This window comes from Mixophyes fleayi, chromosome 5 (assembly GCF_038048845.1).
Source record: "Mixophyes fleayi isolate aMixFle1 chromosome 5, aMixFle1.hap1, whole genome shotgun sequence".
Lineage (NCBI taxonomy): Eukaryota > Metazoa > Chordata > Amphibia > Anura > Limnodynastidae > Mixophyes > Mixophyes fleayi.
In genome coordinates, this window is record NC_134406.1 from 265,883,822 (window position 1) to 265,905,931 (window position 22,110).

General features: G+C 41.1%; 1 protein-coding gene across 2 annotated transcripts; it reads left to right on the forward strand.

Moving 5' to 3' along the window:
- The first annotated feature begins 218 nt into the window (after positions 1-218).
- LOC142159291 (putative methyltransferase DDB_G0268948) lies at positions 219-19,686 on the forward strand. 2 transcript variants are annotated; one of them, XM_075214050.1, is made up of 7 exons: positions 219-333; positions 2,883-3,003; positions 7,970-8,130; positions 9,104-9,317; positions 10,647-10,747; positions 16,218-16,355; positions 19,515-19,686. In XM_075214050.1, the coding sequence occupies exons 2-7, from the start codon at positions 2,893-2,895 to the stop codon at positions 19,600-19,602; spliced, it is 813 nt and encodes a 270-aa protein (XP_075070151.1). In that variant the 5' UTR covers positions 219-333; positions 2,883-2,892; the 3' UTR covers positions 19,603-19,686. The 2 variants fall into 2 exon arrangements, with proteins under 2 accessions (XP_075070151.1, XP_075070152.1); XM_075214051.1 differs by having other exon boundaries at positions 226-333; positions 2,891-3,003.
- The last annotated feature ends 2,424 nt before the right edge of the window (positions 19,687-22,110 follow it).

Consider the following 22,110-nt stretch of genomic DNA (forward strand, 5'->3'; position numbering starts at 1 on the left):
AGTGCTGGACAATATATTTCTTTTGTTCTCACATACAGTGGTCTTAATTGTCCTGGCGGCACTTTTTACATTTTATTCACACATTTCATTAATTTAAAGAAGCTCACCTTGCTTTCACTAATGCATAGAGATGAATCATTGTTTAATTGCTCTTTTTTATGTCGGTCATTGTTTACATATTCAATATTTGATTTTACATCTATATATTGGTAATTTTTAGGGTTTTTTTGAGTCTGGGAGAGTGAAGAGCGAAATTATTGAGACTGGAACAGCAAAAGACCATCAAATCATCCAGGGATCCTGAGGAGGCCTGTTTTGCTAATAGTTCAAAAGGTAACAGCTAATTTATTTTCAAAGCAGGAAAGGAAATGGGGTACTTTCAGGAATGATGTCTTTATTGTATAATAGCCACCAAGTAGTGGGGCTGTCTTGTATTTAGCTTTTGGAATCCAAAACTTCCTAAAGTAGCACTGCACGAACATCACAGACCTGATTCAACAAGGTATGTCAGGGACAAACGCAGGATTTGTAGTGGGGGCGTTTCCACACCACGCCGCCAGTGGGCGTGACCAGCATGCATGGGGCGTGGCTATAATTTTAGACAGTGCTTGGCTGTTCTCCAATTCCTCATATCCCCATAATATACATAGGCAGTGCTGCGTGCACTACCGTTAGTTGCACACAGCTCTCCCTTTTCAAGCGGAGCCGTGTGAAGCGGGAGCAGGGTCCAGCCACCTCAATTATACAGTGCCTGGATGGGGGTTTCCAGGCACTAGGAAACCCCCGCCCCCCCATACTTACCCATTTTCTGACTTTGTCCAGGTCATGTGACAGGGGAATGAAATGGCGAAATTCATGCCATTGAATAGCGGGAGAGGGGCTTAATGACACAATTAAGCTCCGCCCTCAACATTCAATACTGTGAATATCAGTATTTTTTAGGATCCGGGAGGGCGATGAATACTCGTCCGGGAGGACTCCCCGAATTTCGGGAGCCTCCCAGAAACCCTGAGAGAGCATGCAAGTATGAGGTATGTTTCTGCTGATTTTGAGCTTTTAAAACACAAAATCACTCAGCGCATAATCAGAAACAGCAGATTAGGCCATGAATGCAGCTCTGTTCTCTGTTCCCATGCTGTCATGGGAAACCTCCTAGCACATTGTTTCCCAAACCCAGTCCTCGTGTACCCCGTAACAGTGTTTGTTTTCCATATCTCCTTGCTAGAGCACAAGTGTATTCATTACTGACTGACACATTTTGAAAGATCCACAGGTGGTATAATTATTTCACTTGCGACCTGGAAAACCTGCACTGTTAGGGGTACCTGAGGAATGGGATTGGTAAACACTGCCTTAGCATATAAATAGATCCCACATCTGTGCATATTTCATTCTGAGCTAGTTACCTTCCGTAAAAGATCAGTGTTTAGCGTTGTGGTGTTTCTGGGGTTATTTTTTTGGCAAGCCAGATGCTGTGGATTATTTTGGCTACAAGAAAGAAGACAAAGATTATTGTCAACTTCATTTGAAATATCTTTTGGGCTTTTTTTTTTGGGACTACTCCAAGACCTTGGATGTGATTTTGTTTTCTTTTTTGGACAGCTACAGGATCTGAGGAATATTATGGTTTTGGTTTCAAGCAATCTGGATTTAAAGCTTATATATTTTGAATCCATTACGGAGGAAGATGCAGGACAGTGGCTTAGTGATCAGAACTTCTGCCTCACAGCACTGGGGTCATGAGTTTGATTCCCAACCTTAGCCTTATCTGTGTGGAGTTTGCATGTTCTATCCATGTTTCCTCCCACACTCCAAAAACATATTAGAAAAAGTTAATTGGCTGCTATTAAATTGACCTTAGTCTCTTTCAAAATGTGTATGTTAGGGAATTTAGACTGTAAGCTCCAATGAGACAGGGACGGATGTGAGTGAGTTCTCTGTACAGCGCTGCAGAATTAATTGTGTTATTTAAATAGCTGATAAGCATATGTGGATTTATTATTTTTAATAAACAAGGTGTCTAGTTTAGGGGTTTTATTATTTTTATTAAACTAATGTGATTTTAAAGAGGTGTGTGTGGTTTATTTAAATTTTACTTTGTGGGACTACATGACTCGGCAAGCTCTGGGTGTCAGGGCATGCTGGCACTTGTGGTTCTTCAAGTGTCAGCATGCCCTGGCTGCCATGGGTATGCTGGTGCTGTAGTTTTACAAGCACCAGCATGCCCAGATTGTTAATGGCAGCCCGGGCTTGCTGAGACTTGTATTCCACAAAGTAAAATCATGTTTTCTCCATTTTTAAACAATTCATTACCCAACACCCACTGCCCAGGGGTGTGGGAAGAGCCCTAGTGCTTTCAGCATGGGCCTGGATTTCCCTAGAGGGGGGGGGGGCTGCACAATTTTTTTTTTCAGACCCCACTCTCTAGGGAATTCAGCCCGTGTTGAACAGCCTGGGGTTGGTTTATCATTATGGCAATGGGACCCCTGCTGCGTGTACCTCTGCTATAATACCACCAACCTCGGCTGGTTTGCCTGGTGCTTTTTTCTCCTGAATTTGGGGGGGCCACACGCTTGTTTCCCCCAAATGAATTCGGGTGCACGCAAACCCTAGCTAGGTGCACCTAATTCTGAGTGTGGGTTGCACTCAGAATACGAGTCTTAATGAATCAGGCCGCACATGGTTTCTCAGAGTGGAGGGTCCACCTATTTATTTTTGAAAACTTAGCACTGTTTATAACCTACTGCAGCAAATGTGAGTTTCTGCATCATATCTGTTAGTAGTTACTTTGAAATTAATATTTCTGCAAACATTCCTTGCAAAAAAATGTAAATTTAAACCATTGTGTATGATTCAATTTCTTAACATCTATCAATGTTCAGTACTGTAGAAATGGATGTTGAAGCGTTCAGCGATGAAGAATACTCTAAAATTTATCAGGACCATATGTTCCCTGTTTCCAAAAATGTTATGAAAATTGTTTTAAGCTACTTGGAAGAGAAGGTAAGTAAATAAGTACAGAAGATGTGCTGGGCATAAAGAAATTATGAACAAATGCAATAGGGGATTAAGGTTTTGGGAAATTTAGTACATTTAATATCTGCATAAGTATCAATGTTCCCTTTAACTTTCATTCCATCTAAAATTAAAATTGATGAAGTGACAAAATATCCTTTTTAAAAGGGTTTGGTATATTATTTTTCTGGCTTGCAATAGATTACATGCTATCTGATATAAGAGATGAAAATACTCAGTGGAAGTCAAGTAAAAAAGTGTCACTTCTGATGAGACTGTGATAGGGGCATTGTATGGCAGGAAGGAGGGTATTAATGAAAAATAATCTGTATTGAGAATGGTATAATGGTTATGTTTTGGTGCTATGTTGTGGTTATGTTATGTTGTGGTGCTATTAATGTATTATCAGGGCTGCTAGAGGCTAATGCATTTTCGGGGTATAAATGTAATCTGTTTGTGGGGGATATTAAGGTTGTTGTGAAGCTATTAAAGTAATGGGAGGATTTGATGACTCTACCAGTGTAATGTTTGGGCTATTAATGTAGTGCTGTGAGGCTATTAATGTAATGTGGTTGCTGGATGGGGCTATGAAATGTGGAGTAGATATAGGTGATTAACAAATTGTAGAGGCTAATAAATAGGCTTCCTTCCCATCAACTAGCCCCCACATTTTATTATTATTATTATTATTATTATTCTTAATTTACAGGGCACCACATGAGGTTTGTAGTGCCCTACAGAGGGCAATCAACAAGACTGTACATAGTATAAGAGTACAATGGAGTAAACAAATAACACTACAACTCACAACAATAATAGCGTGGAAAAAAGTTATAGATGATAATAGGAGGGAAGTGGGCGCTGCTCACTAGAGCTTGCCATCTATATGTAAAGATGCAGACAAACGATTGATACATGGGGAAAGCCAATGTAAGGGTATCTGAGGACAAGAAGCGAGAGATGGAGGATGAAAGAGGGTGAGGAATACTACATGGTGAAATGGTTAAGTGGAAGATTGGTAGACTTTTCTAAACAGGTGGTTTTTCAATGACCATTTGAAGTTATACAGGCTAGCGGATGGTTTGATAGAACAAGGGAGATAATTTCAGTGGTGGGGGGCAGCACGGGAGAAATCTTGGATATGCGAGTGCGATTTGGTTACCAGTGGGGAGGAAATGCAATGGTCCTTGACCGACTGGAGATGGTGGAAGTCTAGCTGCAGCATTAACTATATATCAAAATAGAGTGGATAAGAGTTTTGGCGGCAAGCTAGGAGAGAAAGGGTCTGATATGGACAATGTTGGAGAGGGGGAGAGAGATGTCGTTGGCAAAGAGGTGGTACTGTAGGCCAAGGAACTGATGAGATCACCTAGGGAGGAGGTGTACAAAGAAAAGAGCAGAGAGCCAAAGACAGAACCTTGTGGAACTCTTAGGATAGATGGGGGAGGAGGAACCAAAGGTAGAAACAGAGACTGAGTGGTTGAGAAGGTAGGATGTGTACCACAAAAGGACGGTGTCAGAAAGGTCAATGGTGTGACTGGTATAGAGTAAGACGGTGAGCCATGATGTCAAAGGCAATGGAGAGGTACAGGGGGATAAGCAGGGACAAGTGGTCCCTGGATTTGACCAAGAGAAGATTGTTGGTGACTTTGGTCAAGGCATTTTATGGGGAGGGGAATATACGGGATGGAAAACAGATCGTAGAAGATCAAGGAGAACTGTTGGATGGGAGCATAAAATTGAAATGAATGAGACTTCCTACAGTGGCATTTGGTGCTATGTGTGCATTTTTAAAGGAACCATTTAAATTTGGGGTGCCAAGGTTGGAGTTTAGACTGGTGAAGGTAGACAGAAGAGGTGGGGGCAGCAGAGTCAAGAGCAGTGGTGAGGGTAAGTTTGTAGAGGGAGGCTGCCTGGTTGGGGCAGGCCTGGGTGGAAGGAGAGGAAAGTTTTAAGCGAAGATGCCATAATAGCAGAATCAAGATTGCATTTAGTAATGGTAGATTTGGGCGTGAGAAGAGGTGCAGGAGAAGAGGAAAGAGTGAAGAAGAGGATATGGTGGTCAGAGAGTGGGAAAGGAGAATTTGAGAAATCAGAAAGAGAACATTGATGGGACAAGATCAAGGGAGTAACCGAGACAGTGGTGTTAGGCTGACGGTCTGATCACCTACTCATAGAACAAGTTGGCGGAGGTCTTCACCTATGGCAGCCGCCTTTCCCTTAGAGCTTTATATGCTCACCAGTACTCAGATGCCCCCAGGACTTAACTCCAGGCATAGTGTGAACTGGTAATATAGGCCCGTAGCAGCAGGCCAGGAGACTGATTAGAAGGCAGCGGATAGTCAGACGGTAGCCGAGGTCAAGGGCCACAAGCAAGCAGGCAAAGTCCAAAGTCCAAGCAGATTGTCACAACAGGAAATCCAACAGGCAGAGAATCCACAGGATTGGATCCAACAAACAAACAGGAGCAGGTCAGTAAGCATTCTAACTGACAGGGAGGCTAAGCCCTCCCTGCCTTAAATACTAATACTGGCCAATCAGGGCTTGCCCTGTTAATAACATTCAGGAGGAGACTAACTAATAGTGCCAAACTTAATTAGCCCACAGGCTTGCAGAATCGCTCCTGGCTGCTCTGTATAGCCGGGGCGCAAGCGCTGTTTAGGCGTCCGACTGTTGCCCTGGCAACGGTCGGACCAACTACAGGAAGTGACGCCCTGGTCATCAGAGACGGCAGGGACGCCAGGCGGGCCAGAGAGGAGTCGCGGCGGTGCCCGTGGGCGCCGCGGCTCCTAACAAGTGGGTAGTGAAACAGGTCCATTTTGAAAGGCCAAATGAGGAAAAATGTGCAATAAATTTGAAGGATTCTGAGTCTGTGGGGTTGGGGTTTTTGGTCACCTAGGATGATGGAGGGGAGGTCTGGGGAGAGGTAGTGGGGAAGCAAGGCTCCAAAACTAGCAAGAAACTTCGAAGTAGGACCAGGGGGGTGGTACATGACTGAGACACAGAGGTGGATGGGGGTAGAAGAAATGGATAGAGCTGACTTCAAAGGAGGAGAATGAAAGAGAGGGCTCAGTGGAGATGATGCTAAAGATACAATTGGGGGATAGGAAGGTTCCCACTCCGCTGCTTGAGTGGTAATCAGGTCTGTCAGAGTGGGTGAAAGAGACCGCCATAGGAGAGAGCTTTGGGTAAAGCACTATCAGTGGAAAAAAAGCTGGGTTTATGTGATGGCAGTAAGGTTAAGAGACTTGGAGATGAAGAGGTCATGGATAGAGGGAAGTCTGGTGAGGATGGATCTGGAATTTCAGACTGCGCACGTGAAAGGGAGCGAGGGAAGTGGGGAGATATGGATGTCATTGAATGGTTTGCCAGTTTGTGGGGGTAGGCTGGATCTGGGACTGAGATGAGGGCAGGGGATGAGGATTAGCATTGGATGATACAAGGGAGACATGGTAAAAGACTAAGGGAGTAGGGAGAGGAAGGATAGAAGGGTAGAGGATTGACTAGCAAATGAGTGAGCGAAGGTTGCAGGGGTATCAGTAAGGGGATCAGAGGGAGAGAAAAAAAAATATGATGTGTATGTGTGTAACTGACTGACATGTGTAACTGATTTATTTACATATTTATTAAATGTGGCTGCTGTTAGTTAAATGTTGAGGCTAGTTGGTGGGAGGTCTCAAGTTTTCCCTTGTTACTCGGCTTTCCAGTACGAGAATAGTACCAATCCATTTTTTAAACCGGGCCCCAACATTCCAGGATCTGACAAGGCAGAAACAGAGCATAACAAAACACACAATTAGACAAAGCTTTTAGAAGACGTAGGAGACAATAGCATTATCTGTCACTGGTCCTGATTCTGGTGATACAGTCCCAATTTTGAGGAACTGTTCCACATATCCAGGACTTTGTCCTGACTGCTGGGAATGGCAGAAGGTATGTCCCATGTTATGATACTATCCCAATCCGTCCCTACCTGCAGCTCTTACTATATTATGTCCAACAAAGGAGGGGTCAGGGTGCTCCACTACACGACACAGCTCATGCTGCTGATCCGTGATACCAAAAGCTTGTGCAGAGCGCTGATGGCAACATCAGTGCTCTGTACAGGGAGCAGCAGAGGGTGCAGTCCTGAGCCTTTCTCCAGTGGACAAAGCAGCAGGTAGGAATCTGTAGAGGGGAGGGGGTCTTGAAGCAAATATGACAATTGAGAAGGGTACAGGAGCATAAGCGAGCAGGGGAGAGCGTATGTCACATAGGTTTCCTCACCACTCTCCCCTTGTCATATATGGTGGGGGACAAGCACTATTCTTCCAGACACACCCAACCCCTTCAATCAATCAAGGGCATACAACAGCATGGCTTACAATTGATTTAATGTTCAATTAAACTGAATTCCTTTACAACCAATCCAATTTGCTTCCAAAACCTTCATTAACATTTTAATGGAAAGCAATTTCCAAATGGTACAGGGCTACTGTTAATAAGAGGAAAGGGGAAAATGAGTAGTTTTTTCTTATCAGATTATTCTGAATTATTATTATTTGCTAAACGTTTAGGGCATAATAGCTATAGGGGTGAAATGTCTAGTTAGGTTTAGTAAGCTTACCATATTAAGATCAAATAAAAAATAGTCAAATCAAAACAATATTTTGATTAATATTAATACATGAAAAAGGGAAAAATATATGCTTTGTTATAATATTTAATTTTAAATTAAAATATGTATATAAAATTACGTGAGGTTTAGTCTGTGATGAAACGTGTTGGTATTAACAATCTTGAGACATTAGGAGGCTTCCGTAGATAGGATGGGGTCCTGTATTTCATGCTCGAACACAACAAGAAAGAACAGTGAGAGCTGCATATATTCTAATAATTAGTGCATTAATAAAAAGGCGGTCTTAACTTTAATTAGAGATCCATAAGGATGGATATTATTTATTTTTTCCTTCAGAAGGGGAAACCCTTTGAACTGGCAGTAGATGCTGGCTGTGGATCAGGAAGATCAACCCGACCACTGGCAGAATATTTCAGCAAAGTGATTGGAATAGACATTAGTGAGATTCAGATAATTAAAGCAAAAAGATCTACACCGCAGGAGAATGTTACTTACCAGTGAGTAATCTTCCATGTCTTACATATGAAGAATATTTGTTGTCAATACTATGAACATTTATAACTTCATAAATATCATTCTACAGCACCTCTGCCATGAGACCCACACCTGAAAATATATGTAGTCATAAGAGTCAGTTCTTAAAAATAGAGGGTGCCCCCCCCCAATTGGCTGATAAATGTCATGCCTAGACATAGTTAATGGCTTTGACAGCACAAATATTTGGGGATGTTAAAGCACAAACAGAGCTGGCTCCTATGTCTGTAGTCAAGGTAAGTGCTAGTGTGTCTGGTGCCTCCCTTGCAAAAAATTAATTTCCCCTCCTAATCTTTTATAAATTATTTGTTCATTCAATAACGTTTTTCTTCTTTTAATACAAATCATATAATAAAATGTAATAAACAGAGTAATATAAATAAATACACCAAACAGAAAACATTTATTGCTATTTGAATAATATAAATGAAGAATATGTATTTGTAATAAAAGTTTATATTTTTGGAAAATTAGTTTTGGTGAAGAATAGAAGAGAAAAAAATTGCATCCCTTCATCAGACTGTGTCCCCTCCAACATAACACTTTCCCCTTCATGCCACCTTTATCGAACTGCCCCCTCCATCACACTGTGCCCCTGACATAACCCTGTGCCCCATCTGTTCTTTACTTACCTTTCTATGACTTTTTCCTCTTCTGTCTTCACTTCCTCTTTTGTTGTTCTTTGATTCCTTCCTGTGTCACTCCTCGCTGACTATCGCCTTCACGCCCAACAGACATGTGAGGATGGCATTGGGTGCTGCCACCAGTATTTTTATTTAATGGACTGGTGGACTGGATAAGTGGGAGAAGCAGGCGGTGCACCTCTCGGGCATAGTGCCTTCCCCCAACCTCCCACCTTGCTTACCGTGTTCCGCCAGCCCTATCTGTGTAGTAACATGGGTACACAGATTGACTACCTTTTCCCTCTCGTTACAGGGTTGCCTCAGTTGAGAAGATGCCTTTGGAAGATGCCTCTGTGGATCTAATAAGTGCAGATTTGGCTGCACACTGGTTTCCCGTAGACCAATTTGCGCTAGAAGTAGCTCGAGTTCTTAAGAATAGAGGCTGTGTGGCATTGCATGCTGTCTATCCAAAGTTTAGCATACAATATAAGAATTATTCAGAGACACTAACAAACCTTTATACTGAGGTGAGAATATATTCTGTCTGTACCAGTAAGATTATGTGGCGCCACAAACTGTATGCAGGGTCTTAGAGCATATATAGTGAACAAAACTGTACAAACAGCAACTTCATATGTTAGGATCCAACTGGACAGAGCTAATTGGGGGTATGGTAGGTAATAAGTGTAAAACATTAAAGGGATCATTTATACTTGGACGCATTTGTGAACCATAATAGCGTTAGGAAAAAATCCATAAAAAAGTGTATTTGCGTGTATAGGGTGAGTTAGGCCGTATCTCAAGATGTGTCTAGCTCAAAAACAGTAGTATTTACTCCAGATGTAGATTAGGCATACAAATATGTATACTTATTCCTAAGGATAGCGTAGAGATGAGGCTTGTCAGTGTTGGTATTAACTGGTAAAGTCACAATATAATAATTTAACGAAGTGTCAAATATATGGAATAAAATATTGTCAACAACTATGAATGAATAAGTCTGCACCTAATAATTTCACAATTATGTGAACATGCCCCCACTATACTTGGTCTCTGCTTGTCCTCCCCTGACATTCCCCATTACTCCTTTTCAGCTATCAACACAAAAAGGGTCACAAGACAATAATGCGCAAAAATCATACACAAACGAATGTGTACACATTGTTTGTGAGCTCGTGCAGTATGGGAGTACATATCTTCCGACATATAAATTAATCAACATCCAACTGTAAATGAACCCCTTTAATAATATAATAAATGCTTTATAAAGGTGGATGGTACACAGGGGCGCAAGGAGGATTTTTCAGGAGGGGGTTTCCTCCGCCCCCGAAAAAAAATAAATCCTAGAGACCTGTTGTATACAATACAGCACCGCCGCGGATGCTTCTTAGACAGCGCCGCGGCTGCTGTATACTACAGTGCCGATATGTAGGGCACTATATAGCGGAGGGGGGTTTCTGGAGACCCAGAATCCCCCCCTGCGTGCGCCACTGGTATAAGTGCAGCTATGATTGTATTTCAATATGTAATAACATTTTTGTGCTGTGACTTGAAATAGTCCATAGTCATTATATTTATATTTTTATGTAATATTTCACAGAGGACACATGAATAATACAATACATGCTGCAAAACCTGCTGATTAAAGTACCACCGTCAAGTATGGTGTGTGTTTTTGACTAGTTTGTCATTTAAATTCTCTAAATATGGATCTCTAGGATTTATTATACATTGAAGGCATACAAAATATATAATACTTGATACCGGACAAATATACTGTACACATCCAATATCTTGGATTTAAATTTCCATTTAATAAAAACTTGCTAATCACTCAATTTTTTTTTTTTAAACAGGCTATTAATAGCATTTACTCATCACAATATAACATCTGTAACATCATTAAATCTGAATATCAAGACATATTTGATGCCTTGCCATTTGCCGACAAGGAAAGGTAAGGGTGTAATATAAATATAATCAACACTTACAATAGATATACACCACAGAAATTGTATAGTTTGTGTAATCATAAAGCTATTACTATTATTTCTAATGGGCATCAAGTAATAAATATATACTGTGTGGTCTCAATAGAATAAACCACTGCTGTTATACTTTCAACTAGATAAAGCAACTACGTCACTGAAACAGATATTGCATTGTGGAACTACACGGCTTCCCTGCATGCATTAAATGTGAAGCCAACTGGTTCTAATGAACGAAGGTCTTGCAACTCAGTTTGACTGGGCTTCCCAGGTGTCATGGAGATTCAGAGTTCCAAGCTGCTGGGCTATTACACATTGAGAATTCCCCCAGCACACTGCTATAACCAGCAAAAGACCTGCCATTTCTGCTGTAGATAACAATGCAAAAGTCTTAGTTGCACACATTTGCAGATGTATGTTAAAGCCACCCGCCACTCCACTGCGCTCTTACACATCCCAAGCAGTGTACAGAGACCACTGACCACCAATTACACAGAAACAACTGCTATAAGTAGGAAACCACTTTATGAAAAGTAAGGAAACACTGGGGGCCATTAAAGAGAGCAAGGTAAAAAAAAAAGAGTAAATCTCCTGTTACAATGCAAGGGGTGCAAATAAGTTTATTATTTTGCATGTAAGGAAAATACTGGCTGCTTTTTCATGTAGCACACAAACACTTGATAGCTTTATTTGTACACAGAAATCTAAAGATGATCTAGAACACGACCTACCCCACCTATAAATCTGTTCCCACATTTTAAATTTACCTCCTCCTCCTATGCAACATGGTTTTGCCAAGGTGCAAAGTTACTCCTTTCTTTTTTTTTTTTTTTGCTTTACTCTCCTTAATCATTCAGGCTCTGGGTCTCATTTACAAAGTATACTGTATGCTTATTACAAACCCTTGGGCTTTGCACTGGTGTGCCTGGATGGTCTGCCCAGTGCACATCAAGAAATACAAAGGAGAGAGATATGTTTCTATATTAAAACAGATCCTGAAACATGACTTGAATGTTTCTGCCATTCTGTGGTGGTGGTGGTGAGGGGTTTAAAGTGCTTTTTAATTGTTTGATATATCCGCCACCCAAAAGTATCTTTTTCATGTAAGACTGCCGAAGGATTTCCTTCTAGCTCTGGCTCCAGTGTCTGGAGCAGAGAAGTATTCTTCTCCTGCCATCATGCTTCACAGTAGGTGTGCTGTTATTAGGATAATAGACAATGTTAGGCTTGTGCCAAACATTTTATTTGGCACTCAGGTTCAAAAGTTCATTCTTGATCTCATGTGAGTTTTCATCAACAATGGTTTTGTTTTTCCACCATCCACTAAAGCCCAGATCTATGAAGTGCCCAAGCTATGGTTCTTTTTCTGCAAGTTGTCATCAATAAATCACTGACTGCTCTTACTGGCATCGCTTGGCCAAACCAGTTATTCGCATACCGTGAGTGCCAACTGCTTACCAATATGGTATCGGTTGTAGGAGGGTAATGGCTGCTACCACCATGCTCCTCAAACAGCTTATGCATCAGGGTATTGTGTAGCTGCTAAAGCACCTCTTTGCTGGTTGTTCTGGCTAAATCCTACTAATTACTTACTTTGGCTCAGGACTGCTGGGATGAAGGCAGATCATTGATTCAGGATTAAAGTGTGATCTTGAATCAGTTGGTTACAGGAGCACAGCAGGAACAGGCATCTCACAGGAACAAGCAGGTTGCATCGTAGTAGTGATGCTTATTGCTTTTGTGGCTCTAATAAGAGCTATTCCTTTACATACATAGCATTTGAAGGTTGTGATTTTATTTAGTTGCACAAGTTCTGCTAGCCTTCTGTATACAGTTTTACGTCGGGCACATCCACTTGGTAGTGGACTAGGGTCAATTTACTTTAACATTAATTCAAATTAGGTGTGTTCACCCCCTCCTGTCCATTAGCAGCCAGAGCTTCTGTGGCACAGCCCACTCTCCATTCTAATGTCACTGATTCTGGGCTGGGGTATCCTAGCTTTAGATCTCCTTTCCAGACTGACTATGAGGGCTTTGTGTCTGGGGTGTAGATCCCTCTCCACTGGATGCAGTGATGCTCCCGTCCTCTGGACTTTGACCCAGGAATCGGATGCATATCAGCAAAACACCACAGGACCCTCTCAGCGTTGGATCTGGTGGAGAAACTGTGCAACTTCACCTCATCCCAATCACCTAGACCACCAGGTTAGTGAAACACGTAAAGTGAACATGAAAAATATTTCCCATAGCATATTTGGAGAGGGATATGGGGGAGACCCAGCCACAGATAATTTCACCCATCTCACCCATCAACTATTTTAAGTCTCAAAGTTGCCATAGACCTCCTTCCTAACCAATATCCTTCTCGTACAGACATGCAGTTCTGAAAAATGGCCTGTTCCAAACAAATAAACAGTTATGCCATATTCTCTCCATTTCTTTAGGATGGATTTGACAGTGCTCCAGGGGGATATTAAAGATTTTTAAAATCTCCTCTGCAGGTTCCCACCATTAAACTCTCTACTAGCACCTATACAGGTTCCATCTGCTGCACCCACTCTATACAGCAGACATGCAATACTTCAGAGTTTTTAAAAGTCACAGCCTTGTGACCAATGATACGAGTAGGGGGAGACTTTCAAATTAGCTCCTTTTATTTAAGGCTGACTCTGAGCACTGGATAGTACCAGAGTACCAGGTCTCCTGCCTCTAGCATTCTGTTCCTGTGTACAGTGGTTCTTCTGCTCATATTTATCCTTGTGACATTGTTTTTGACCCTGACTTGACTGACTTTTTGGTTCTAATTCTGCATTCCTTTGGACCGCACGTATAATAGACTCTTGGCTTGATTTGACTTCTCTCCATTTTGCAACTTATAGCAACCTGCTATCAGCTCGTCATGTTAGAGGGCAGTCCTCAATGCATAGGTTTGAAAACTGGACTCCTGGCAGCAAATCCAAAAGCCTGGTTGGATTCCTTCAGAAAAAGCTTTGATGAACAAGGCCAGGTTTCATAGCTGCATCCGACATTCTTCCTTTTTTCAAAGGGACACAATCTGTGGGTTAATATGCGGTTCGGGCTATGGCATCTGAACTCCATTGGAATAATGTGTGTGGCACTGATTGCAACCTTCTGGCAAGGGTGGCTTGACTGCATAAAGGATGAACTGGCTTCTTGGGAGCTCCTGTCTTCTCTTGATGACCTCATTACTCTCTCCAATAGGTTGGAGTTCCAATTCAAGGAGCAGACTCAAGAAAAGGAGCAATATAGTAATTATTCTGTCCATCTGGTGTCTCTGCTCCAGGCTCCACTAGAGGAGCTCATGCAATTATGTGTATCTTGGCTCTCTCTTGAAGAATGAGGGAGGAGGTTTAAGAATAATATGTGCCTATATTGTGCTGATCCCAGTCATTTGCTTGGATCTTGCCCCAAACACATTGGAGATTACAAGACATAACGGGTACTGGAGATTCCATGTTAGATTCTTCTATTTGCTCTCCTACTCCACATATCAATCCCAACTTCAATACTATGATCATGTTGTATTCTGCATAATTTCTTTCTCCCTTTCTGGATTCTGGTACTGCAGACAATTTAAGTTCATCTGTTATAGTTTCATAGCTCACTCTTCCAAATCAGTTACTCTATCATTCAGCTTATTGACTGCCATTGATGGTAACAAGGTGGCTGAAGGCACAATTCTTTATCGCACTATACCACTGAATTTACAGGTTGGAATTTTGCATAAGGAGACCCATCTCCTTTTTAGTTATTCCTAAGGTAAAAGTTCCGGGTCTTCCTTGGCTTCGCCATCACTCTCCGACACTTGTTTAGCTCATTGCAAAGCGGTTATCCTGGGGTTCAAGAGGTCATGTCCATTGTCTCCAAAAGATTGTTCCTTATTCTCGACTGCTCTTATCTTCTACTAACTTGGAGCAGCTTCTACCCCCACAATTCACATCTAATGCCAATGTTTTTAGCAAGCAAATAACCCAAAAAATGATCACCTCATCAGCAATTGAACTGTACTGTAGATCTTCACTCCATGTTCCTCCTCGTAGACATGTCTATCCTCTCTCAACCAGAGATACAAGCTATATCTGAATATATTCAAGATAATTTGAACTGGGGTTTTTTTTGATAACCTTTATCACCAGCAGGAGCAGGCTTCTCTGTGTTAAGAAAAAAAATGGAGGTCTACAGTCTTGTATTGACTACCATGATCTTATTGCAATTACAATTAAAATAAGTATCCTTTTATATTTGATTTCTGAGCTCTTCAATCGAATCAAGAGTGTGACGACAATTTTTTTTAATTGGATCTTAGAGGGGCATACAACGTTATCCGCTTCAGAGAGGGAATTGAGGGGAAGACAGCCTTCAACACCCAAGAGGAAGCCTTTTGGATTATGTAATGCCCCCACAGTTTTCCAAAATTTTGTCAACAAGGCTTTTCGTTATCTGTTGTACCAGTTTGTTTACCTAAACGACCCTCTTGTTGTTTCTTGAGACATTAAAGACGGGGAGCATGTTTCTGTGCTCATTACGTCTATCCTCATCTATATTGTAAACTGTCAACAGGGTTTACTTTTAAAAAAAGTGCTTCAGAGCACAATTTTTATTTCAGTGTCTACTCCTGCATCCTTAACAGTGAGTTCAGTTATCTGGAACCCTCGGCATCAGTCCTGCAACTATCCTTCAGTTCTCTTGTTGCCCTGGCGCTGCTCCAATCATTTCCCGGTCTGTCGGCTCTTTATCTGAGTTTACTGTTGACCACTTCAATTGCCTCTTGTCCCCTGCACTCCTTTGTTCAGGTGCCTTTCTCAACTGGTTTTGTTGTAGTAAGCTAATGCACACCTTCTGTTGGTAAGCAACGGTTCCTTGTTTCCTTCCTCTGAAAGCACAATACCAAGCTATGAAACTGATGTCTGCCAATTGTTTGCAGTCATGGATGCACTACAGTGCTCTTGTCAATACCAGTCATTGAGTCCGGGGTTCCAACTGGAACCATGACAATTGTGTGCTTTGCTTTTTCTTTTTTAAGTAGTAGGAAAACATCTGTTGGCAGTTCGGCATGCTGTTACCTGCCTAGCTAAAAGCTTACTTAAATGGAGCTGTATCCTGGCGATCACTCAGCCCTCCAACAAAATTTATTCAGCTGATACAACAGGTCAGAGCAAGTGGCAAATCCCCCTTTCGCTGCCAAATCATCTGTCATCCTGGTTTCTGTAATATGTATTCTTTCAAAATATCTTTGACTGGTCTGGCTGAAGTGCACAGCAACTTTCCGTCACAGAGATATGCCATTTAGAGATGATATTTGTATTCATGTAACGGTCATCACTTTTTCATTAATATAATAAAATACTAAAGTTTTATTGTACCTTTTCTGATCTCATAATCTCTTATGTTGGTGATTTCGTATTTTCTATTTTTCAGGATTAGTGGCATCACTGAAATGGGTCACATGAAGTTGGCAGAACTCTTGGGCTTTATTAGGACCACACCTATGTATCAGTCATTTCTAACCAAGGACAGAGATGGAGCCATTGCTTTCTTGCAAACTTTGGAGAAAAAGTAAGTAAATCGTAGAGATGACCAAACATAAGTAAAACCAACAGTTGGAAAAGCTATGTATTACTGAACAGAGAAGTAAAATGAGAACTGTTCATGTACTTATGTCCATAATGATTATCCCACCTCTTTTCAGTAATTGGATAGAAAAGTGGAGGGTACCTGAGGAACCAGTGGTGAAACACAAGAAGCTGTATTTGTGGACCATGCTCCGATTTCTTTGTGATGAGCAGATCTTAGCAGCATAGATGATCAGACCTAGGTAGATGGGGACATTCCCCATTGCTGCAGCATAGGGACATTAATAAACATTTGAAAATGCAAGATCAAAACGCAATATACCCCACCCCCAATCTATTAATCTTATCCCTAATCCACAAATTTATTGAAGGTCATGACCACTAATTGATAGGATACCAGTGGCGGATCCAGAGGGGAGTGATTTCCCCTCCCACCTTGGCCGGGGGGGGGAGACTATCTGCAACTGCACACATGTGTCTGTATAAACACAATCCTCTGCCGACAGACACATGCACATAGTGTGTTTTTGCAGGCAGCATGATACTGCTTGGAGCAAAAAGGGGGGCGAGGCACAAAAGCAGGTCTTCTGGGAGCCCCATCTGCAAAAACAAGACCAGTTGTTGGATAATATATTTAAATGGTCATGATGGGGTAGAATGATCTGAAGTGGGCTGGTACACGGTGGTATTTCTTAGATTTAAGTGATTGCTCTTCCAACTTATTAAATGCATTATTTACCAAATACTGGAGTTGGATGCAAAAGCACTCCAGTCTTTTAATCATTTAGTTATTCTCATCCTGGCTAAAAAATATTTTTATTTATAACTAGATATTTTTATTTCTTAACCAGGTCACAACAAGGTAACATAGTAACATAGTTTGAGGTTGAAAAAAATACACCAGTCCATCAAGTTCAAGCTATTTTGAATTTCCTGTGATCCCTCACTTGTATTTGAAATTGATCCAGATTAAACAACTGCCAATATATTGCAATCCCTATTTTTCCCTAAATCCACGACTATCCTTCATTTTAATTAATGGTTGTATTCCTGGATACACTTTTCCGTTAATGTGTCTAACCCTTTCTTAAATATCTATTGAATCTGCCATCACAACCTTCCCCGATAATGAATTCCATATCTTGACTGCCCTTACTGTAAAGAACCCCTTCCTTTGCTGGTTGTGAAACTTCCTCTCCTCTATCCTTAGGGGGTGACCTCGTGTCCAGTGTATAGTCTTTGGGGTAAAAAGTTCCCATGAAGTGGAAGAAAGCGTACTCAAAATCCAAAAACTATTTGTCAAATACAAAGAAAACATCAGCTCTTGATGTAAGCAGGAGGATTAAGAGCAAAGTTTCTGACAAATGTGGTTTCTCCAAAAAAAGGAAATGGCTAAAATTCCATACACCACCCACAGTGGCAATACAAGGCTCAGACTATGGCCACTTTTTGCTAGCAAGGGTCCTTCTACTGCTGGTACTGGTATACATACTAGAATGACCATTGCAAAACAGTGCCCACCACGGTCATGCATCTTCCCTAACTTCCCATGCGCCACCTTCTCACTCAGAGTATTGGTCTGTCAGATTGTAAACTGGAAATGAATGTTAATGCTATAAACGTTAATACAGAAGTAAAACCGCTCAAAATCACATCTATTTTTCACAAATTTTTAATGAAATCCCAATCCAAAATACGGGGGTTAGCGCACAATTCTAGTCACTGACATACTTTGCAGTTTTTCCTTTGCTGATGATTAAATCTGAAAGTCTAATTTAATAACTTTTCACAAAGGTGCAAATGTGCAACTCACTGCAACCAATCAGCAATTAGTATTTATCAGTATAGTGCAAGTTTAACAATAAGAACAAATGTCTTTCTGGTTTGTTATGGTTTTAGTGCAGACTTGCACTGTTCATTGTCCTAAAAATTAGAAATGTGTCTTCAGTGTTCTGCAATGATCAGGGGAGGAATTTAGATGTTCAGTTGTCTTTTTTAAGAAATAAAATAAAAGGAAAATTAAACACATTAATAAACTACACAGAGCTCCCTGTGCTAAAAACACCAGTGGTTATCATAAAATGACTCCTTAGACTTGAAGCCTTCATTACAGGAATCTATACAAACTATCATTGTAAAGAACTGCAGACAAATAAACAACTTATTCAATAAGCCCCTAACTAACGCTTGCCCTTAACTAGTTGACCTATTGGGATTCCTCACAGTCTGGGAGCTACTCTGCCCTCCAGGTTTTTCTTATTGGTGGAGAAATTGTTACCAGTGCTGGTGGATCTCTTGGACCTCTTATTTTATTATTCTGAACTTCCAACCTACCCCAATTATTCTGCAAGTCTTCCATTTTCTTCAAGCTGCCCAATTTAGCAAGCTTCCCTGTCTTTTTGCAAAATTAACACTTGTTTGCATGTATTTGTTGTGGTAGTTTGTCCTTCATTATACCTTCCTAGTAAAGCCCCTAGGTCAACCAGACGGCTGTAGCTGAGTCTCTCCCACCACAGGGTCATGCAGGTAAGTGGTCCAACAAGAGTCCCCCTATATGCAAGCATCATATAGATATACAGTCCTTCATGACAAGTTGATGAAAATCATGAGTTCCGGGTTATCTGATGAGAAGGTAGTTTACTTGTTTGCGTGGTAGCTATGTACAAACTTCTAATACAAAAGTTTCCCCTTCAGAATAATCTTATTATTATTCCAACCACATCATGTTGGCAGATGGTGGCCTCTACTATTTCCAGATGGCCTCCAACTGGTTTTTGCCAGATTCTGACTGTCAAAAAATGTGTTTGCAAATTACAATGCGCCATCTTTATATCACTAGAAAACTTGGCAAAATTGGCATTATAAAGAGGGTGGTGTTATAAAGACAATACATAAGAGTTTATACAGTACATGATGATCTGGGAGATGGCTGTATAAAAAGAAATTCGGTACATTGAAATGTCAATTGTTTCTACATGAAAATCCTGTGAAATTAATTTTCTATAATGTGTGTGTGTGTGTGTGTATATATATATATATATATATATATATATATATATATATATATATATATATATATATATATATTTTGACTGGTAATTGGAAGAGACTTGTTAAGGTAACAGTCATTTTTCTTCCACAGGATGGCTGACGTCATAGGAGAACAGTGTGTTCAAGAAAACCTGGAGGTCCACTTCACGTATTTCTGTGTCCTGGCATGCAAATCCTAAACTGTGCTGATTTCTATCATTCTCAGCGTATCACTTGTTGGAACCATAAATAATGATGATAAAAATGAGGTTTTGCTTATTTTACTTATTGGGTGTCTTCTGGTATTTTTTTTTTTTATGTATACATCATTTGTATAACAAAGGAGTTCTCCGCCTAAAGAAAATAAGAATACATATATTAGTTTACTCTAGAAATGCCATTGTTTGGCTGACTGCGATGATCAGAACACTGGAGACAATACGACTTCCTAATTGACCGCTACAAAACTCCAAATAAATGGAATTCCCAGTTTCTGCCTGGACACCCTGTGCTCTCGTGGACAAAAAGTGGACAAAAAAGGTGGTGTTTGAGTGTGAGCAGCACCCCCAAATAAAGTACATAGATTTCTTTTAAAATCCAAGATGTATTTTTCTACTAGTCAGTGACTGTCCCTCACAAAATTGTTTTGAGGAGTAGAAAAGCACATTTTTGATTTAAAAAAAAAACAACAACAAATTAAGAAATATAGGTGTTTTTTGGGGAGTGCTACTGCACACCAGAGCCGGATTTATACCTCATTGGGCCCTAGGCAAGATACTGGTTTGGGGCCCACTATCGTGAAACAATCCATAGCACTTTTTTTTTTTTTTTTTTTAAGCATAGATTATATTCACTTTTAATTCCTACTAGAAAAGAGAGTGCAGACAATGTTATACCAAAAAATATTAACTTTTAATTAAACACTTAAATTCATTTTCATATGAATGTAAATATAATTTACTACTGTGTGTAATACAGGTTCCTGGAGAAGACATGCTCCCCCCATGATTTCTCACTATTTCAAGACTGAAGAGTGGACATTATTACAATAGAGATAATTACATTTTATTAGGAGTTTTTCAATAATCTTTTAATAATGATTACTTTTCTAACTCACGTTTGCTGATGAAAATAAAGGTTATGTCACACCCTGCTGGTTGCTATTATTAGTCCAACTCTGCGCAGTCTACCTCGATCCTCCGTATGATGTCAATTCAATCCCTGCACGCCCAGTCCAAGCACACTGAGCCTGCGCAAGCTCTCACAGCGCCCTCCAGCAAAAAATGTATTTTGGCAAATAACATGAGAGAAAGGTGGAACAAGCATGGAGGGTGAGGGAAATAAGAGATATGTGGAAACAAAACATGGAGGGCAGTGTGAGGGGAAATAACCAAGTGGAGCAAAAATATGGAGGGCACAGTGTAAGGTAAAATAAACAAGGGGAACCCAAATATGTAGGACACAGTGTGATGGTGAAGGGTGCACAGTGTACTAAAGGGGAAACAGTGTGAAGGAGGAACGAAAGTGATGACTTTTGTTCTTTTCTAATATACAGGCAATCATGGGTCTAGTTGTAAGATCAGGGAATGCCGCTGTTGTAAGTCTTATCTCCAGGTTGTGGGAAGGTGTAAATCACATTAAGGCCACCAGGTGGTGCTGTGGTCCAGAGTATAGAAATATGGCTGGCAATAATAGGAATGTGGGTCATAACCATACTTCAGTCCAGCCTAACTTCAACTGCACAGCCTGTTTCGGGGCAGCTAAACTCTGTGAGGGGGTGTCTAGTCACACTGAGGGACTATGCAGTGTTTAAGGAGCGATGAGAAGATGATCCCAGTGCAGTGATATATAAAGGTGTGTGTCACGGGCACTAGGAGTCTTTACCCAGGGATCACCAGGTGATAAACTTACCAGAGCAGTATAGATGGTAATATGGTACTCTGGTAGCGGGGTGATCACGGAACAGGAGACAGCAGATGGTAGAGAATGCTCGTGAAAGTCTATGACTAGCAGCACTGGTAATATAGATGTAATAGTACACGAGGAACTGAATGGACAAAGGAAACGTGAGGATAGTCAGTGGTCTGCGGTAGCAAGTTGTACCACAGCTATAGTGAGGAGGAATGTCCAGAAGCAATGAGGAGGTGATGAAAGTCAGCGGCCTGCGTTTAGCAAGTTGTACCGCTGTCTAGGTGAGGGAACGGAATCCAGGGGGAGGTATCCGGGAAGTCAGTGGTCTGCGTTAGCAAGTTGTACCACTGCTATATGGAGGGATACTGGAACAGGAATCAGTGGTCTGCCTCTAGCAAGTTGTACCACTGCTATGTGAAAGGATACTGGAAACAGGTGACTCAGGAAACAGGGAACAGTGGTCTGCCTCTAGCAAGTTGTACCACTGAAATATATATGTGAGGAGGAGCACGGGGAGACAAATGTAATGCAGAGTATACACGGGCACACTGAACTTGATCCCACGATGATAAGCACACAGTAGTAATAACAGAGCAGCACTGCACAAATATACAAAGACTCAGGAACTATCCAGACTAAAAGGCAACACAGTCAAATGATGGCAACAGTCTCAGAGGATAGGCAACTTCAGAGAAGAACAACTCAGTCCAGCAAGGTATGCAATACACGCAGAGCTGGATTAAGGCTTTGGGGGGCCCGGGGCACTTAAGACAGGGGGGGCCCCTAAGATCTCAAAT